This window comes from Alosa alosa, chromosome 6, assembly GCF_017589495.1.
Source record: "Alosa alosa isolate M-15738 ecotype Scorff River chromosome 6, AALO_Geno_1.1, whole genome shotgun sequence".
NCBI lineage: Eukaryota > Metazoa > Chordata > Actinopteri > Clupeiformes > Clupeidae > Alosa > Alosa alosa.
The window spans coordinates 8,403,568-8,422,698 of NC_063194.1; the positions used below are offsets into that span (position 1 = coordinate 8,403,568).

Here is a 19,131-nt window from a genome sequence, read left to right on the forward strand (position 1 = left end):
GTCAATAATCCCACAAACACAAAGCAGGCTAATGTAACGTTAGTTTTATTCTTGATAGGGATCTGGTCGACGTTTATGACGTTAACATTAGCTAAATTAGCTAACGTGATCTGGCATTGCTAGCTTGTACTAGCAAGGATAAAAACAAACTCTTGAAAGATTGCTAAGCCATCAATTTAACTTCTCCAAAGACTACCGAAGGTCATAAAGAGTAAGCTACATCAGAATCATTTAACAATATGCTTTGGGACTCACCTGATAACCAATAACTTGGCACTTTAGATCCAACTGGCTTCAGCCCTTGTTATCTCATATGACGAGTCCTTCTGGCTCTGTAGGACCAACGTCTCTGGCATGACTAGAATTTATGGTATCTTTAATTTAGACAAACCTGTAACCTTATACGGACCGTAAACGTGTGCATTTTCTGGTTTCTACAGTCCATCTGTCTTGCAAATAAAGTTACAAGCATAGACTGTATAAAATAATGTTAATGTTTGCTCACACCACGTTTTGCTCGAAAGCTGCACAGATCCGCCCACTCCATTTCAAATTCAAACAACCATGTTATTGGTCAACTGGACTGCCTACATTTAACTGTGTTGCCTATAAATTTAACAAAATGCCACATTCATCCTCTCACAAACGTATAGGCTACTACCTTGCTAAGACACAAAATCAACAAAAGAAAAAATATTATTTGATGACCAAAACTGATAGATCAGTGTGTCTAGGCTAGGTTATTGCACATTGCCATCCATGCGGCTGACATATCAGGCCTAAAAGCTACACACATTAGTATTTTATTAAAGGTGAGATGACTATGAAACTATGCAAACAATGTATTAGGCCTACCAAAAATATATACTTTCCATAAGTAGACTATATTACAACTCTAAGTATTAGCAATTTAATACACTTAAACTAAATACACTTCTTTACCATTTAAAATACACTAACAACAAAGTACACTTTTAAAAAGTACATTACAAAAACACTTTGAATATTGCACAATAAGTATATTTAATTTTAGTACACTGAAGTTGAACTTAATAACATCTACTTTGAAGTATACTTTCTAAAAGTACACATTAAACATACTTTACATAAAGTACAAAAAGTGTAAGCATACTTGCTTTATACTTCATGTACTTTAATCATATTTCTAACACACTAAAGTATACTACTTTTTTACCTGGGTATCAAAGCACAGAGTCAAGCATTTGTCACTTTCAATATGTTTGACAAGAATCCCAGGCTTTCTGTGACAATATTGTGACCCAAAGATTTATTTCATTTAAGTTTGGGTGATGAGAGCAATCAAAATACCTCTGAATATCTTTTATAAACAATCACCAAACAAAATCGTAAAGAGCACAAAATAAGGGTGTACAGACTACAGAGCCATATTGATAGCCTTTGCTCTCGAAGAAGTGAAAACTAAAGCATCACTTGAGATTTCCACCTTGGCACAGAGATTTTGATGTGTGTGATTGAACCTATTCTCACTGTGATGTTTCAGATATTCATCTTAAGACATAAGAACACCTCTGTTTCAAGGCACAAATCAAAGATGCTGCAGTGCAGTCACTCAAGAGTCACCATGTGATCACGCTCCCATATGTAAGTAACAGATGAGGGTGTCTGATCAAAACCTTTGCTGACAACCCCAATTGTTTATGGTCTGCTCTAGTCAGTGATTGAGCTACAGAGTACCTGTAAGAATTGGAATATCCTAATCAGAAGCCTTGCATTTTTCTTAGCAATTTTTAAAGCAACATCAAACAACACTGCAAATAATAACCATTCACATGTGATGACATGCAGCAATTGAAAATGTATTTATTTACAAAAAGAATCAAGTAAATTAGAATAACTGTGGAAAGTTTGTATAGAGGTTGCTATTCAGACTGAATCCTCTGAAAGACATTTACCCTGGAGGATTTGTATGGAAATGCCTGTACACCACATTGTATTTCTGATGCCAAGAGATGCTAGCCTCTAAGAGTCAGGGCTGTGCATGGGGAGACAAAATATTCACACCGCTGCTCATTTCCTCTTGTGACTCAAGAACAGCAATATTATGTTCAGAAAAGCTTTGAAACATACTGTGAATAAAGGGGGGAGGGGATTGGCCAGTAAAGCAGTATGTTAACTTTAAAATGTATCACAGTAGGTAGCCAAGCAAAAGCATTTTTTTAGGGCTGTCAATCGATTAAAAAAATTAATCTAATTAATTACATACTCTGTGATTAATTAATCTAAATTAATCGCATAAATGATTTTTGCTGTGAAAGTATTTTAAATATTTAAATTCAAATGCATCATTGAATAATCAGCATTAGTGACATTAAAGTTCAAAAACTCTTTTATTATTATTTTAATAATGGCCATAATCTATGATATGACCTAATATGCTGAGGAAATCAATTCAAAAGTTTTTTTTTTAATCACATACATTGCAGAGGACTTTTTTTTAATCAACACTTTATTTTTATCAACACCATCAAGCCGTTTTTGAAAACTAAATGTTCCAATCAATGATCTAGGCAGCACATTTTCTTCTCTCTCCTTCATTTTACAGTCTAATGGTTACTGGCTACAACGGCTCGGGGTCAAAGGTCATACAGAATCGATTAATCTGCGTTATTGTTTTTAATCAGTTATTTTTTCTCAAATTAATTAATCAAAATTAATCAGTTATTTTGACAGCCCTATTTTTTCTTCTTCATTTGATTGGAATATGGAAAGTGATAAAGTGTTATAAATTCAAATCATGGAAATCCGCCACTGAACTGAGTAAATATATATCCTTGAAAAAAAGCTATGTCCAATCGTGACACAGTCAATAATATGAATCATAGAGGGTCTATCTGAAATGTATAAAACAAACAGACAGAGACACAGTTGTGCAAAAGGGATTTGGTTCAAACCTCCATAATCCACCGTTAAGGTTTACATGCAATCAGAAATGGGTATTTTCATTGGCTTGTTCATTTGAAGGCAAGGGAGTGGTACAAGGACACCTGTTGAGAGAATGTTTAAAATATCATATAGCATCCTAGATATTCACATTTTAACTGAGTGTGAATGAACATATGATGCTTAAATCTGACGAACTCTCAACAACCCACCCCCAACAACCATAACCAAAAAGAAAACCATAAGACAAAATATAAAAAACAATGAACCTTGGTGATCCCCAACAAGAACTGTGTTAATGACACAAGATATGACAAATCTAATTGTTTAAATTAAAATAAAGAGACAATTCTAAGCAGCAGACATCCACGACATCCAAACACGGTGAAGCATGTACACAGTGTGCATGTGCAAGGACCTGCTCTGAGAATTTTCTGATATGCAAATAATAGAGTCTGTATTAATTTTCTGTCTAGTCAGTCCTCACTGAAAAACAGTGCAATGCTTTGATCCATGGCCAAGCTTTTGAAATGGCTGTGGCTTTGCAGGGTTTGGGACCAAACGCTGGCAATTAATGTAGGCTACCTACAACAGTAAGAAGACATAGACCTACTGACCCAGTACCAATGATTTATTGGTAGACCTTATATCACTATAGGACAAGCCCTGTTCTCCCTATACTTGTCTTTATTACACCTGGGTTGTCTAACTACCTGGCAATGTATAGCCTACCACAAATTAAAATTTATTTGATCTAGCCTTCATGAAGACAAAATTATGAGACCTAAGTACTTACTACATCTACTGCTAGGCTACTAAACTCCTCTAGAATTCATCAGAGATTATTTTATGATAGCCTAGGCTAAAGGAATAATAAGGAATATAAATTGAATAAAATTATCCAGGCGCTTTCATATTACTCAGAGAGTCTGAGCAGGTGATAGAACCCATCTAGATAGCCTATACTAACATTACAAAGATGTTTCCAGCTAACTCTCTCTAATCTTCAATAGGCTACACACTATTAAGTAGCTATGCATACAATAGGCCTACCGTAAGACTACATGGAATCCATGGTATAGCCTACTTTTGACTTTTGCAAACACAGTCCCTCAAATCAACATGCACCTTAGTTAAATGTAAATTTGCAACAAACAAAAAGCTTACCATTTTTGTTTTTACTCAGCAGATGTGCTTTGGTCAGACCATGTAGCCTCCTACTATTTACGTAACAGGCTAAAGTATCATCCTCATCATCATCATCATCATCGCCCTGTCAACATCAAAGCACAAACAAAAAAAGCTAGTGACAACGACAGTTTTATTAACATACTGCTGGTCTTTTTTCCACAATTTGAACAGGACCAACAAAGTATCTGCTTTGTCAGAGGCTAAATGTGCTGGAAATGTGCTAGCGTCCTGGTCCCCTTTAAATCGCCGAAATGACATTAAGCAGGGCTTCTGGCAGCCTTTGCTGGATCCAGAGATCGTTGATACGGTTTTGCTGTGTGGGAGGGAGGAAGACAACGCGAGCGGCTAGTGCTGGATGTGTGTGCACCTTGAAGACCTCGTTGCCGGAGTGCTAGTCAATGGATTCGTCCCTGAAGCGCAACTGATGGTTAATGCAATATTACCATTATATTTATGGAGGAGACTACAGCCTACATGCAGGATAGCACTACGTTACATTAAACGTTAAATATTTCGTCGAAGGTAAGCATTAACCTGTTGTTTCCCCCCTTTTCATGGGTAAATTGCATTATTTGAGAGGTTTAAATGTGGTTATGGACAATAGGTAATCTACCAGAATAGCATGGAAAACATGTTTTCCGTCTACATCTTATAAATACTTTTACTCTGCATTGTTGTCCATCCAGTCTCCGAACAGGCCATCAGGCGAGAATAATACCAATGTTATAGGCATTATTTACGTGTTATTTTTTCAGAAGCTTTGGAAAAACTCTTAAGGATTTGGGGCATTTATGTAAAATGTATATTTTAGAAATTGTCTAATATCCTACCTTTGTGATTGAATGTTCAAAACTAAAACAAAGTGAAGTTTGTTAAACCACATGATGATTTCATTCTGCTCTGCTATTATTTGAGTCGTGCGATATTGTGAGCGCCTCCAACTGCTGAGACACAGGAGAAAGATTGGTCTATTAATGTTGCTGTGTTGCTAATTGCTTGGAAAATGGTAGTGTAAGTAAGCCTGGACGAAATTGACTGCCTCCCTTGCTAAACACCTCCTCTGACCTGTCATCGTCTGTTTTTGGAACCTATATAGAAATGAAAATATACAGTCTGACTGCATGCCCGATAAGCTATTTTCTGAAATAATCATTTGGCACTGTTTGACTTATTGCACTCGCATGCTCACCAGCTGTTGGTGGTAATTGTAGTTTTCAATGTGGACCGCCCCAAGCAGTCCATTGCTGGGGAGGCGTGGACCAGAGCCAGACCCTATTTACTTTTCACAACACTGTTGACATGCAATAGCTTAGGCAAACAGCATAAGGCACTAGATGAATGATGTGTGTGGCTAGGTCAAGTTGAACTCGGGGTGAGCATGCCTTGCTGCTCCATGGCCTTTTTCATCACCTTGTTTTTTAATCTGCATCATTTTCGATGAAGCCACATAGACCACCATAGTCATCCTAGCATCACTATACAATCATTACATCATTTTTCTTTGGCCACACATGGATAGTTTATAATCACTGAACTCACTGCAGTCATGGTGAAGCTGAATAGAATTGTCTTAATCATCTGATAGATGATTATCTCAGGCAGGTACTTGAAATAACCTAAGATTTACTTCAGCAGAGTCTCCATAAGACACTGCTTTTTAAAACAGAATCTCTGAATAAAAAGGGTCTCTATTTTAGTACCAGACAAATGAGAGCGAGAGAGAGAGAGAGAGAGAAGTGAAACATCAAATAACATGTCTAACCAGGCAGAAATTTGCCTGCGGGCAACACTTGCTTTACAGGGCTAGTCCTGTAATATTGAAGGCCGGTGTGACGTAACCCATCACTTCCAAAGGCCCATTGTGTTTCCCCTGTCTGACAGGCAGTGCGATTTAATGTCTATTTGCTGACGGACACCCAGCGATCGAGCCATCTCTCAACTTATGTGGAGCCGGCACAGCAGATGCAATTACCTAATTGTTACAACGAAAACGTTTTATTGAATTTCCCCTGACTATTGTTTAGAGGCCAAATTCATAATGATGCCCAGAGGAACTTCATTTATATTTATGAACTCTGGGGCTATTGGCTGGCTTCATATTATATGTGTGTGCTTACATTGCTGCAAAAATGCATATTCATGTGAATTCTTTAATGATGATGAAAAGAACTTGGATGAAAAGTAGAGCACCTTCAGAAGACAGTGAGATTGAGAGGGAGCTTTACACACTAACATACCTTGGCACACACACAGAATGAAGAGAAATACCCCTGCAAAACAGAGGCTTGCATGGGCATGTATGTTGTAATCAACTCAGTATTATGGAGAATCACAGCAGTCTGTGCTTATATATTGCTTTGGGGTGTCATTATGCATAATCTCAAGATGCTGTTAAACATGTGGGGAAACATTGTACCATTTTAAGCAAATCAAGCAAATGTTCTGGTAGCTCATGGGTCATCTGCACATAGCAGCATCACCAGCACAGTAGTAGCACACACAATATGAGCTCATATGTGATATATGATAACACTTCAACTCAACCCGGACGCAACATCTTTGATCCTCCACAGATTGCTCCCAGATTGTGCCGTTTTTCCTGCAGCCTCGTGCCCTTTTGACACCTGGCCGCCTCAAGTGTGCGGAGCGTCGCCGCCATCTGTGTCCAACCGGAACAGGGTCTGATCCACCGCCATGGGCTCGAAGGGTGTGGAGAGGCGTAAGCCCCACACACCTGCGCAGACGCCCGAGGGCAACGTGGTCATGAGCTTCAGCTTCGAGAGCTACCAGCTGGAGGAGGAGGAATGCCACAGCAAAGACATATCTGAAAAAGGAGTCCTCGCTCTGTCTGAGCCAGGTGAGATGTGATATTTACCTGAGTCTATTTGAGTATTTACCTGCTTGATAAGTTTAGTGAAATGCTCTCGAAGACTGTTCTGTTGGTGATGTTATCTTGTTTTTGATGGTAAATAGGCTTAAGTGTTGATTGGGAAATCCCCCGTTGCACTAGGAATTTAACATCTCTCCTGTGTATATCTGAAAACAGTGTATATCTGACTATGGTGGACTAAACTGTTGTTTCGGCTGTTAAGTCTCCCAAGGTTGAGATAGACTTTGATAGACTTCATAATGCATCTTTTACCATTTACCAGTAGGTGATATTTACTCAAATGACTGAAATCTTGGAGGTTTACAAAAAGCTTGACATGTGATTGACAGTGTGAATGTGTGACGCCTTCCTGAAGAAGATAGCAGAATATATAGCTGAGATATTTTCTCAGTCTTTAAATACAGTAGTCGGTTATTTGTGAATTTCTTGTGATAATGTGTGAGTGTGTCTTTTTGTGTCAATCAGCAGATACTGTGTGAACAAAAGGCCCTCTTGTGCCGGCAGTCTTCACTTAGCATGAAGTATGGCCACTACATATGCAATTACATTTCTTCTCTGATAGATAGAAAAATAGTAGATTTTGAATATCTACTGAAATAATCACTTATGTGTACATGTCAGAGACTGAAATGCACTGAACCCTTCCGTATTAAAGCTGTGGATGAACAATTCATTCATTGTCCCAGCTAAGAGGCAGTCACAGCGTGTTAGGCTACTTCACTACCATAGTAGCACCATTCTTACACAGCTGTGAAAATGGTTTTAAGCCTGGCTTAGGTTTCTGAAGAGTCTACTTCTTACGGATCTTGCCTTGCAACACCACATACATATTTTTGATATATGGGAGCCAATGTTTTAGTCTGTCCGTCAGCTTGTAGGGTAGGGGATTTAAGTGCAGGGATGCACATATCAACTTAATACTATGTTCAGACATGATAGTGTATTTTAGTGTTGTAAAACAGAAAAAGGTGTACATTCGTCTTTATTCTGTAATCCAGTATAAAGCATGGTTTCAAATGACATTAAAAAAAATAACATTATCTACAGCTGGATAAGCTCATCAGTGTGTGTGCACTATGACAAATTAGTCAACATCAATAGCTGTCGAGCTTATTCTAAATATTAATTATTACTATGCACATGCATGGATGTACTAGCATAGTGATCACATTTTAAATGAGTTTGAAGATTGTAATTGCTAGATTGTTGTTATAGCTCAACGTCTGAAGACATCTTCTTCTTTGAGAGCATAAATCAGTCTTAAATAGACTGAAATGCAATTTTTTTAAAACGCAAAATATGGAATGTATTTGCCAAAAACATTTAATAGAATCATAGCTGATAATTCTCTCTGACTTCAACCTGTCATCTGCATTTTGCCTGTGGGTGGGGAGATGGTGAGGGTCTAACATGGTTGTAATAATGACCACTGATGCGATTCCAAGGGCTCACCAAAGCCTAATTGTGTTATTGTACACAGGCACTCGTCTCTCTGTATGTTGCCATGGACACGAAAGGTTACTTTAATCAAATCTCCACGTACCAAACATGACATTTTCCTTTCAGAGCCCTGTTTACACTCTGAGCATGTCCCATATGAGATTTTGTCATTAAAATAGCATTGCTGATCTGATGTTTTGATTGCTCTGGGTAAAATATGAGGCTAGAGATGGAGTGCTAGGTTCTTAGCGCAGTATTAGAAACGACAATTTTATTTTATATTAGGAATTTGAAACTTTGTCGGTCAAAGAATAACATAATATGAATTGAACAACACCTCATAATGATAACGTTCTGATCAGAAATCAAAGAAATCAAGACAAATGACAGGATGTTCAGGCTAGCTAGTGGGGTTAGCAATAGATGCAAAATGGTGTTTACACATCAGCACCAATTGTGAAATTGACTGCAATCTTAAACTGATGCTGTATTTACAAGGTCTTGCATTTGTGCTGTTACCTTAAGCGTTTGAGGAGCCTATTCCAGATGATCGTTACCATGGGATATACTTTGCCATGTTGCTGGCTGGAGTTGGCTTTTTACTGCCTTACAACAGTTTTATCACAGATGTGGACTACCTACACCATAAATTCGAAGGTACGCCGTGTAGTCCTGCTATCATGGACACAAATGACCTTTCTTATTCTCAGCCTAATTGTCCAGGCGAGTTGCATTTTCTCTACCATTTTCTCTAAATGTCTGTCCTCTGCTGGAACACTTGACCCTGGTTTGGTTAGTTTTGTGCTATTCAGTGTTATTTCAAATCATGAAAATGGCTGTTCTTTGCAGTTAAATGCCATGTCAGACGGGCCTTTTATGATGTCCTTTTCAGGCACTTCCATTGTCTTTGACATGAGTCTGACGTACATCCTCATTGCCTTGGTGGCTGTGATTCTGAACAATGTTCTAGTGGAGAGGCTGAGCCTGCACACCAGGATCACAGTGGGTAAGGCTGTTTGCTCATGCGCATTGACACAAGCACACACACACACACACACACACACACACACACACACACACACACACACACACACATACACACCAATGGGAGAAGAGACATGTTTGGGAAAGAAAAGCAAATGCGCACAATGTAAGCACATACACACACACACACACACATACTGATCTACACCCAGGCCAGGTAGGCAGCAAGACAAAGACATAAACAAAACCTGGCACATGAACAACACCCCACTCCACACACACACACACACACACACACACACACACACACACACACACACACACACACACTCTTACAATGATGGACGGGTAAACACACAGACAGGAGCAAAGGGCTGGCTATGGCTGATTGACCTGAGAGAGAAGTGGCCTCTAGGGATTTGAGAGGCAGTATGCAATATGCGCATGCACACACACACACACACACACACACACAGAGAGAGACGCAGCTACATCAGTCATGTCTTCTTCCTGACTGTGGTCCTTCCTGTGTTGTTTTGCTGTGCAATTAATGAACACCCTGGGAAATGGATAAAAGAGGCGTTTAGCATACAGTATAAAAGACTGCATTTACCGCGGGTTACCGTTAAGATGCATTTCCTTTAGAATGTGCCACACACACACACACACACACACACACACACACACACATGCACACACACACACACATTAGCAGACATACATTTTAGTCAGCCCACATACAAGCTTTCCCTCTGTGTGTACCAGGCTGTGTTCTGCATAATTAAGCCGTGGTTGGGCGTGAATCCCAGTTATGGCTCAGACACAGCTGTACCTGTTCTGCTTTGATAAAAATGTTCTGATAGTTATAATCGCATTTGTGCATTGCACACTGTTTGACTGTAAAAATGCCGGAAACATAATTGGCGGATAAATACTATTCGCATGCTGCAGTTTTATCTTGAGTAGAATGATCTGGCACCACTGAAAAAGCAATACTTAAAAATAACTGAAGAAGGTCTTAAAGGTTGTAAAATATGGAATTTCATGGATGCAAAGAACTGTGGGGGAGTAGAAAGTTTCGCTTTTAGTACAATTTCGCCTGATTAGTCATAAAATGAGTGTCCTCGAAAATGCTCGAATCGCTTTTCAACATGAGTGCTGCTGTCTCTGGTTTTCTCTGGCGCGAGTTCTGTCCCCCGGTGTGTGAATCATGGTATCTGTCAAAATAGCTATGTGTTATGGATGCCAGCCAATTGAATGTGATCCCTTCAGGTTACGTCTTTGCTCTGGGCCCGCTGCTGTTTGTCAGCGTCTTTGATGTGTGGCTGGAGAAGTTCACCACAAAGCAGGCGTATGTCATCAACTTGGTCTCCGTGGGTGTTGTGGCATTTGGATGCACAGGTATTATTTCACCCCCTGCCTATATCTGTCTCTGCCTCTGTACTGATGGATTGTTGTGTTAGGTGTCTGTTGTTTTATTTGCTGTTTGTGGCACTATACATGTCTTACACGCCTCTTTTCTTTCTCAGTGCAGCAGTCGAGTTTCTATGGCTACATGGGGATGCTTCCAAAGAGATACACACAAGGCGTTATGACAGGAGAAAGTAAGATTACAAGGCTGTACACACATCTCTCATGTTTCACAACACATATGCATTACTTACCACTGTCACTCCAGTGATATTTATACTGCACTGCATGGGTTATTTTTAGCCAGGTATTATATGATGTACAACTAGGCAGAGACAGACTTTTTTCAGTTTCAGAAGGTAAAGTTATAGGCATGCAGTAACTTAGTACCTTGTGTAAATGTAATTAATAAGTAATTAAGTAATAATGTAATAATAGCAATTTAATTAGCCATCTAGACTAGAGTAATTGACTACTGATCATGTATTATTTATAACTACTTTGTCTGAGGCTTTCACTCAATCATTCAGTCAGTATTACTGCTGTAGTTTTTAGCTGAAATACTGCAATGCTCAAATGTTGCAGTGCTCAACACAGTTCCCTGTCTCTTGTCTCTCTCCCTGACACAAAATCCCATCACACCAGCACTCCAGATTTGCCTTAGGTTGTACCTATTATTCTTTTATCCAGCTGAAAGCTGTCATATCTGCCTAACTGGAGATAGGAAAATCAAACATCTGAGCTACCTGTCCTCACGGGCTGTGATTGGACAATAATGCCACTCTATAAATAGATTAAGCACTCACTGTGCTCTACATGCATTATTTATGTACTTTTTTGCTATGCCAATGAAAGACTCCAAAGTATTCTCATAGAAGAGCCTAAACAGTATGCCAAGGCAGAATAAAATAAGATGTTTTTCCTAAATATTCACTGTTTTAATGCTAGAATGAATAATAATGCCCTGTATTATTTTACATTCTTATATTTACAGTTGAAATAATATGATACCAAATGAAAGTAACATCTTTATAAGACTTCAGTTTTTGGGAAGTTACCTGACTGAGTGTTGTTGAATTAGTGTTTGGACTTGAATTAGTGTTGCAAAGAAAGCCAAATGGTCAAAAAGGGCCCCACACTTTTAAGCACATGGTAAACAAGCCTCAACTCCTCCTTCCTAGGCACCGCAGGGGTCATCATCTCCCTCAGCCGCATCTTCACCAAGTTGCTGATCAAGAACGAGAGGAAGAACACCATCATCTTCTTCCTCATCTCCATCTGCATGGAGTTCATGTGCTTCCTGCTGCACCTGTTGGTGCGACGCACGCACTTCGTCCAGTACTACACCAGCCTTGCCCGCCAAGGCCTCAGCCATCCCAAGGATCACGGCCACCAGCCCGGCTCCGAGTACCAGGTCCACCATGATGTCATTACAGAGGAAGTAAGATTTGTAAGTTTATTTCCTCTTGCTGTGGATTTTTTTTAGGTTTAATAATTTTTGAGCGGATTGAGAGAGAAAGAGTATAGTGGCAGTGGTGTAAGGGAGTTGCGACGGAACATGAACGTTTTTAACTTTGAACTTTAAATTGGAAATGGACTTTTAAATTAAGGTCTTGAACACCTGTGTCATACAACTCATAATCATATAGCAGACTGCAGAGCATTGTGGACTGCAAAATATCCGCAAAGCCCCTGTGGCTGCTAACATTAAGGACATTATAGCTTATTAGCTCATTATAGCATATTGCAGAGCACATTTCAATGGAAAACAATAATGCTCTCCAAAAGAAGCATATGTCAGCCTTTGAAGATACCTGGAACCCATTCATAACCTTTCTGAATTTAACCAATACAAATTCTACCAAAACATAGCTGCAGTACTTACTCATCTGCCCTGTCTTAGTCTTGTCTACCTGTCTCGTCTCTTGTCTATCTGTCACCTTGTCTTGTCCTAATAGTCTGATCCTGTCCCACTGTCTTGTCATGTGTCTGTTTTTCTATCACTATGTTTTGCCTTGTGTTTCTGTCCCACACTAGATCTATGTATGCTACCCTTTCACTTTTTACAATTATCTTCTTGCTAAAATATGGTACGACAAGTGAATGTAATTCATTGAGCTGTATTAAAAAATAAAGTTGTCCTCCGAAGGGGATAAAAAACCAAAACAAAAAAACAAGACAAAAAAAAGCTAAAGTCAATGACAGGAAACAGTGTGGCAATATGGCTGGATTAATATGGTCTTCTTACAGCACTACTGCAGATGGTACTAATAGTTAATAGTAGGTAAGTGTTGTTTTCTCAAAACAACATCCGACTGCTGATGATCTCTAGTACATCTGCTCCTACCACCATTCGTAGCGCGACATGCAGAGTCATTTGCCCCAAGCCTTCCAGTAATCTGAAATATACATCTAAACATCGCTCTGTTGGTGCTGGCACAATTAATGGTGTCTACTGGCCAGCCAATGCCATTTAATTAATCATTTTTGTAGGCGATACAGAGTAAGTTTTTCCTCACAATTGGCAAATAAGATATTGTTTGGATTGCTCTGCAGAAGGTCATCTACTCAGCAGCAACACCTGAAACTTCATTTTCACCAGTAGTCCTGAACCAAAATGGAGAATCCATTCCAATTCTCATATTTGCTTTAGGGCCCTAATTAAATAAATCAATCCTGTATGCCCAGCTTGGATCAGTTGTTGGTTATCTGCTGGAAGCAGTTATCTCCAGCCAAACCGACATCAATAAGCCACAATAAATTAAATCAGAACTCTCCCTAAGCACTTACGAAGCCTGCGAGGGAGCATTATGTACTTTTTTGTAACTCTTTTTTTTTTAAACCTAAAGCAACAATGAAATTAACAAGGCTTGATGGAAACAGCATAATTTAAATACTGGTGTGCAAGTTATTTCTCTTGTTTATCTTATTCTTTTTATCCCCAAAAGATTTAAGCAATTGGAAAACTTCTCATTTTGACTTTTTTATGCAGACTTTTTAATCGATCATGATGCTGAACGTGAGATAAGGGAGCAGATGATGATCATTTGTTCTCATCTGGGTTTTGTGTCCTCCTTGAAAATCAGTCTGCTAATTTATTCAGTTTTTTGATGGCTCACTTCACTGGTGGCTCTGAATGACTCCAATTTGTTTCAGTGAAGGATCCCAAGTAAGCGTGATATAGTGTCCACTTAGCCTGAGGCCGTTTGCCGAAGATTTATTTAAGCACTCCAGAGTGAAATAATATTTTTCCCTTCAAGGTGATAGTCTGAATACTAAGAGCCATATTCCAAGATGGAAATGTGTTCCTATAGTAACTGTATGTCATAAAGGCGATGGCCTTGGGAACCTAGCACAGAAAAACGATCAATTCCCTTATGAATGAAGACGCTTACAGTATATGTGGTCACCAATGGTAGCTTATTTGGTTTTCTTTAGCACTTATATCTTGTGGTATGCTATACAAAAGGATATTTTGTTCTTTTGTTTTGATTATGGAACACCGTCACTGGGAGTGGTCAATTTCTCCTGAGACATTTTTTTTGCATTGCTCCAGTTCCAAGTTGCCCTGGGCCACAGTCCTTTTTCTTGTCAACCAATTAAAGAGAGTGCTTTTACTGGCCTAGGCATGCACTTAATCAGCTAATAGTTCTCTCCACATACCCCCACCCCTCTCCACACACACAATCCGCCCACCCCCCTCTGTACCATTCTCCCAAGAGCGCTAGCTCATCAGACTATCTATCATCATAGCTGAGTCCCGGCCCTGCACTCTCAAACAAGGTTACGTCGTCCTGTTCATTTTCGTCTTTGACATGCTTTTTTTTTTCTGTTGTTGTCGCACTGAGGGAAAAAAAGCAAGGAAAAAAAATCACTAATTATCAAGCTATCTGATCAGAAGCTAACTGACAGATGCTTACTGACTGATTCCTCCTTCAAGGAAATGTGTTCAGTACAGTCAGGGCACGTGTGTCCGTCTCTCTCTCTCTCTCTCTCTCTCTCTCTCTCTCTCTCTCTCTCTCTTCCTTCAAGGGCAATGGTGCAGTGGGCGGTTCACCCCTAGAGGAGCGGCAGGAGGGGGAATATGCAGGGGGAAACGCATATGTTAGGTTTGGCATCCCCAAAGCTAAAATCAAGAAGAGCTGGCCAGGGTTAAAGGGTAAGAAAGAAAATGACAGTTTGCTGCAGCAGTATTTCTCATGACAGTTGAATTGCATGTGATATGAATATTCCTACACAGTGTGATATAGATCAACAAAGTACTCTCCTATATATAGGTATAGTGCACATGTCCATACATGTTAACACATACATACATACATACTAAATATTATTGATTCAACCACATTTACTCACACTTGTTCACATTAGCCTGGTCCAAACTCAGTTTGGACAACACAGTGTTCGGGTATCAGAAAAATAATGCACGTTAAAGGTGGTAATGCTTCGTAACTTGGTTGGTAATGCTATGTAACTTCGCTGTGCGTCGTAGCTGTTACACCCTGGCGCGTATAACCTGTGTGAGAGAGAATAGTGTATGCTTCCTCTATGCCTTGACATAGCATAATGATTCCACTTTTCTGCTGTGAGTTTCTGCAATTTGAAATGATTTCAGTATCATCACGATCAACATTAGCAACATTCTATTGACCCTCCTTATCAGGATTAACCCTACCACACTGGTCACAGTAGGCTAATGATTTGTGGTCAAGAGATGGCACTCTAGATAACAATGTTCCTCAAAACAAAATGGAGAGTACGTTGTAGGAGATTTAAGAGGAAACAAACATAATTGTTTTCATGAGCTAATTTCTGCAAAACATTCTTTATGTTCAAAATTATAAATGTGTCTGTGAAGTTTGTTTTAATATTTCATAGTGGTATTTTTAGCAATTGAAATATGATGACAAATATGATAAAGAATAACAAAGTTTCCTTAACTTGCTTTAAACTTTCTTTTGCAGATATGATCCTGCACCGATATGTAGTGTCCCGTGTCATCTGGACCTATATGCTATCAATAGCCATCACCTACTTCATCACCTTGTGCCTATTTCCTGGTCTGGAGTCTGAGATACGCAATCCCACGTTAGGGGAATGGCTGCCTATCCTTATCATGGCTATCTTTAACATGGCTGACTTTGTTGGCAAAGTAAGTCAACTGCAGAAAGAAGACTTATTCTTGTCTGTATGCACTTGTTGTACTTATGTCTGTAGATTTGGATTATAACACTTGGTTAGGTATCAGTTTTTGCAATGAAAGCAAAGAAATGCCCATACAATATAGAGTATGTACAAACTGAAACAAACCAGTATTTTATATGTGCCCATCCCTGTTCCTTGTTTCATATACACATTACCATGTTTAGCACTTTTATCAGTGTCACAGTATGCACTGACTCAAAAGCCTAAAGGTGTTATCAAGAGCCTAATCTGCTTTGAGTCTAAAAAATTATAAAGGGGTTATTTTTGTTTTGGTCACTAACAGGCTGTCTTGCATTCTCTCTTTTGCTTTGTCCTGTACAAATGACGGTGATCTCTTGGCCATCTACCTCCTCCCACCCCCCCCCATGCCCACACTCGCTCCCTTAATTGGTCACATCAATTGGTATCAACTGAGTTGTGCCACCAAACTCCACCCCTGTGCTATTGTGGAGCCATTTCAGCAATGAAGATAAATTGCCGCTTCTTGGAGTTTGCTGCAGTCCTCCCTGTAGTCTCTTTAGTTATTTATGGCCGACAAAGTCAGGCTACGAGTTGGGGAGTGGATGCTCTGCTGCTCCTGTCTCTCATTTGCTGGAGGTTGTTAAGGATTGTGTCGCCTTTTGGATCTCCCCTTCTTGACTGTTAATTTATTTCCCTGGGTCTCTCAGCCAATTTATCTGTCTGTTCTTTATTTAATTCATTATACAACAGTAACTCAGTGGATCTATTTGTCTATCAGATCTGTTTACCTGTTTGCCTGGCTGCCTGTCTGTCTGTCTGTTAAATGCATTAGTTTCCTACAATCTAAACAAACTACCTCACAGCCTGAGTCGGCTACCTGACTCTAGACCTGTGACATCTCCCAGCAGAAGTCACTGCTCTAGTATAGATCATTTATGTACTTTACTTTCATTAACTATTATCTGTTGTTTAGCTTTTATTTATGTAATGCACTTCAAATTACCTTAGTGTATGAATGAATTGCACTATATTAATACACTTTGCCTTGCTTTTGCAGATCCTGGCTGCTATTCCCTACGAATGGCAAGGTAGCCGTCTGCTATTCTTCTCCTGCCTGCGAGTGGTTTTCATCCCCCTGTTCATCATGTGCGTGTATCCCGCTCAGCGGCCTGCCCTCGGGCACCCGGCCTGGCCCTGCATCTTCTCCCTACTCATGGGCGTCACTAATGGCTACTTTGGCAGCGTGCCCATGATCCAGGCGGCGGGCAAAGTGGCCCCCGAACAGAGGGAACTAGCAGGTAGGTATCGTAACACTTTGAAGACACGTTACATCTTGACAATCGGACAGGTGTGTGTGTGTGTGTGTGTGTGTGTGTGTTGTGTGTGTGTGTGTGTGTTTTGAATAGGGGTGTGTGAATGTAGCAGCTGTGGTGGGTAAAACAAATCTAGGCACTGTATATCCATGTCTGTTTGAGTAGGTCCACCATTCTACTCATCACATATTCACACACCCCTATTCAAAAGGCAAAACACACACGCACACCCACACGCACACCTACACGCACACACACACACACACACACACGCGCACACACGCACACACACACACATACACACACACACATACACATACACATACACATACACATACACATACATACACATACACACACACACACACACACACACACACACATATGCACGCAAACACACACACACGCACACACACACACACACACACACACACACACACACACACACACACACACATACACACACACACACACAAACATACGCAAACACACACACAGGCACGCAATCACACACACACATACACACACACACACACACACACACACACATAACAGACACATGTTCTCCACCTCAGTGTTTTTCCTGTGTTTTTCCTCCTCACAGGTAACACTATGACGGTGTCCTACATGGCCGGCCTGATGCTGGGATCTGTAGTGGCCTATGCAGCCTACAGTTTCACTGCCCAAGGGTCCTTGCCCCACCCAGACACACACTATAACTACACACTACTGACTGGCCACTGACTCTCTGCGACCCAGCACGACCTCTCTGCCAAACAACAATGTCTACAATGTCCATTCCATGAAACACGTCACAAGGTGACTGTATGTATGCTTCAATGTAGCAAGATCTCGGCTAAACACCATTTCACATACAACCACACATATCGCAGGCTCTGTGCTGTGCTAACCACTCAGATTTATACAGAATGTAGTCCGTGAAGCGGAACAGGTCATAGACGTGTAAAGAAATAGATGTATATGCTGCATTGTGTTGCCTCTCACTGTGTACTTTGGTTTCGCTATAAATCTACATGGCATATGTGCGCCCCCTTGTGTCAAAACGGGTGAATTTTCTCTGTTGCTGTTCAATGTTTATGTTTGTTAAATGCTTATGTTTGGAGGATCCATAACGCTGTGAATTTTTATTTGGCCCAATACTGAGCTGGTATGAAAGAAGACATACAGAGTACAGTCAATGTGTTGAAACTACACTGGACACTGATGGAGGTTCTGCCAGCATTTTTGTTTAGTTTTCTAAAAAACAAAAAGTCTAAGGGATCCACAAAGGGAATCCGTAAATGTTTACTGTAAGATAAAGTGTCTTTTAAATGGAGCCTGATTGATTTACCTCTTTGCTAATGCAAGTTGAATGTTCATTACTGTGAATAAAAGCTTTTTTTATTTTTAGTTGTGTCTGAAGTTGTGCAGACTGTACGTATGTAAAGATTTTGCATTTCACTTGTATATTAAAAATATAAAAATATAGCCTGACGTAGCCATACTCAATTCTAGTCAGATTATGAGTCTGATACTGCTCCATTGGGACGTAATTATTGGGCGTGTTTCAACCGATACGGGGGGGGGAGTGGGGGGGTGCCTCTGCACTCAATTGGATAGACCTAACCAATCAGAGCAACGAAATAGCTTACCGTGAGGTGTAGGAAGAACACACAAACCATCCTTCTTCTCCACAAGTGCCTTAACATTGTTTTCTGGTCTTTTGTAATCGTTATTGTGCCGTCAATATCTCCTACAACACTCATTAGCGAAATCTAAGAGATACATAGTAGGGTAGGCTATTAGGAAAAAACT

The 19,131-nt window shown here is 39.9% G+C and overlaps 1 protein-coding gene across 3 annotated transcripts; it reads left to right on the forward strand.

Annotated features, from left to right (window-relative positions):
* The first annotated feature begins 1,586 nt into the window (after window positions 1–1,586).
* On the forward strand, window positions 1,587–18,726 carry slc29a4a (solute carrier family 29 member 4a). 3 transcript variants are annotated; one of them, XM_048246974.1, is made up of 12 exons: window positions 1,587–1,623; window positions 4,285–4,635; window positions 6,687–6,970; window positions 8,969–9,100; window positions 9,336–9,449; window positions 10,700–10,828; window positions 10,957–11,031; window positions 12,019–12,287; window positions 14,870–14,996; window positions 15,802–15,989; window positions 17,061–17,301; window positions 17,921–18,726. In XM_048246974.1, the coding sequence occupies exons 3-12, from the start codon at window positions 6,808–6,810 to the stop codon at window positions 18,058–18,060; spliced, it is 1,578 nt and encodes a 525-aa protein (XP_048102931.1). In that variant the 5' UTR covers window positions 1,587–1,623; window positions 4,285–4,635; window positions 6,687–6,807; the 3' UTR covers window positions 18,061–18,726. The 3 variants fall into 3 exon arrangements, with proteins under 3 accessions (XP_048102931.1, XP_048102930.1, XP_048102932.1); XM_048246973.1 differs by lacking the exon at window positions 1,587–1,623 and having other exon boundaries at window positions 4,189–4,635; XM_048246975.1 differs by lacking the exon at window positions 1,587–1,623 and having other exon boundaries at window positions 4,189–4,635; window positions 12,019–12,278.
* The last annotated feature ends 405 nt before the right edge of the window (window positions 18,727–19,131 follow it).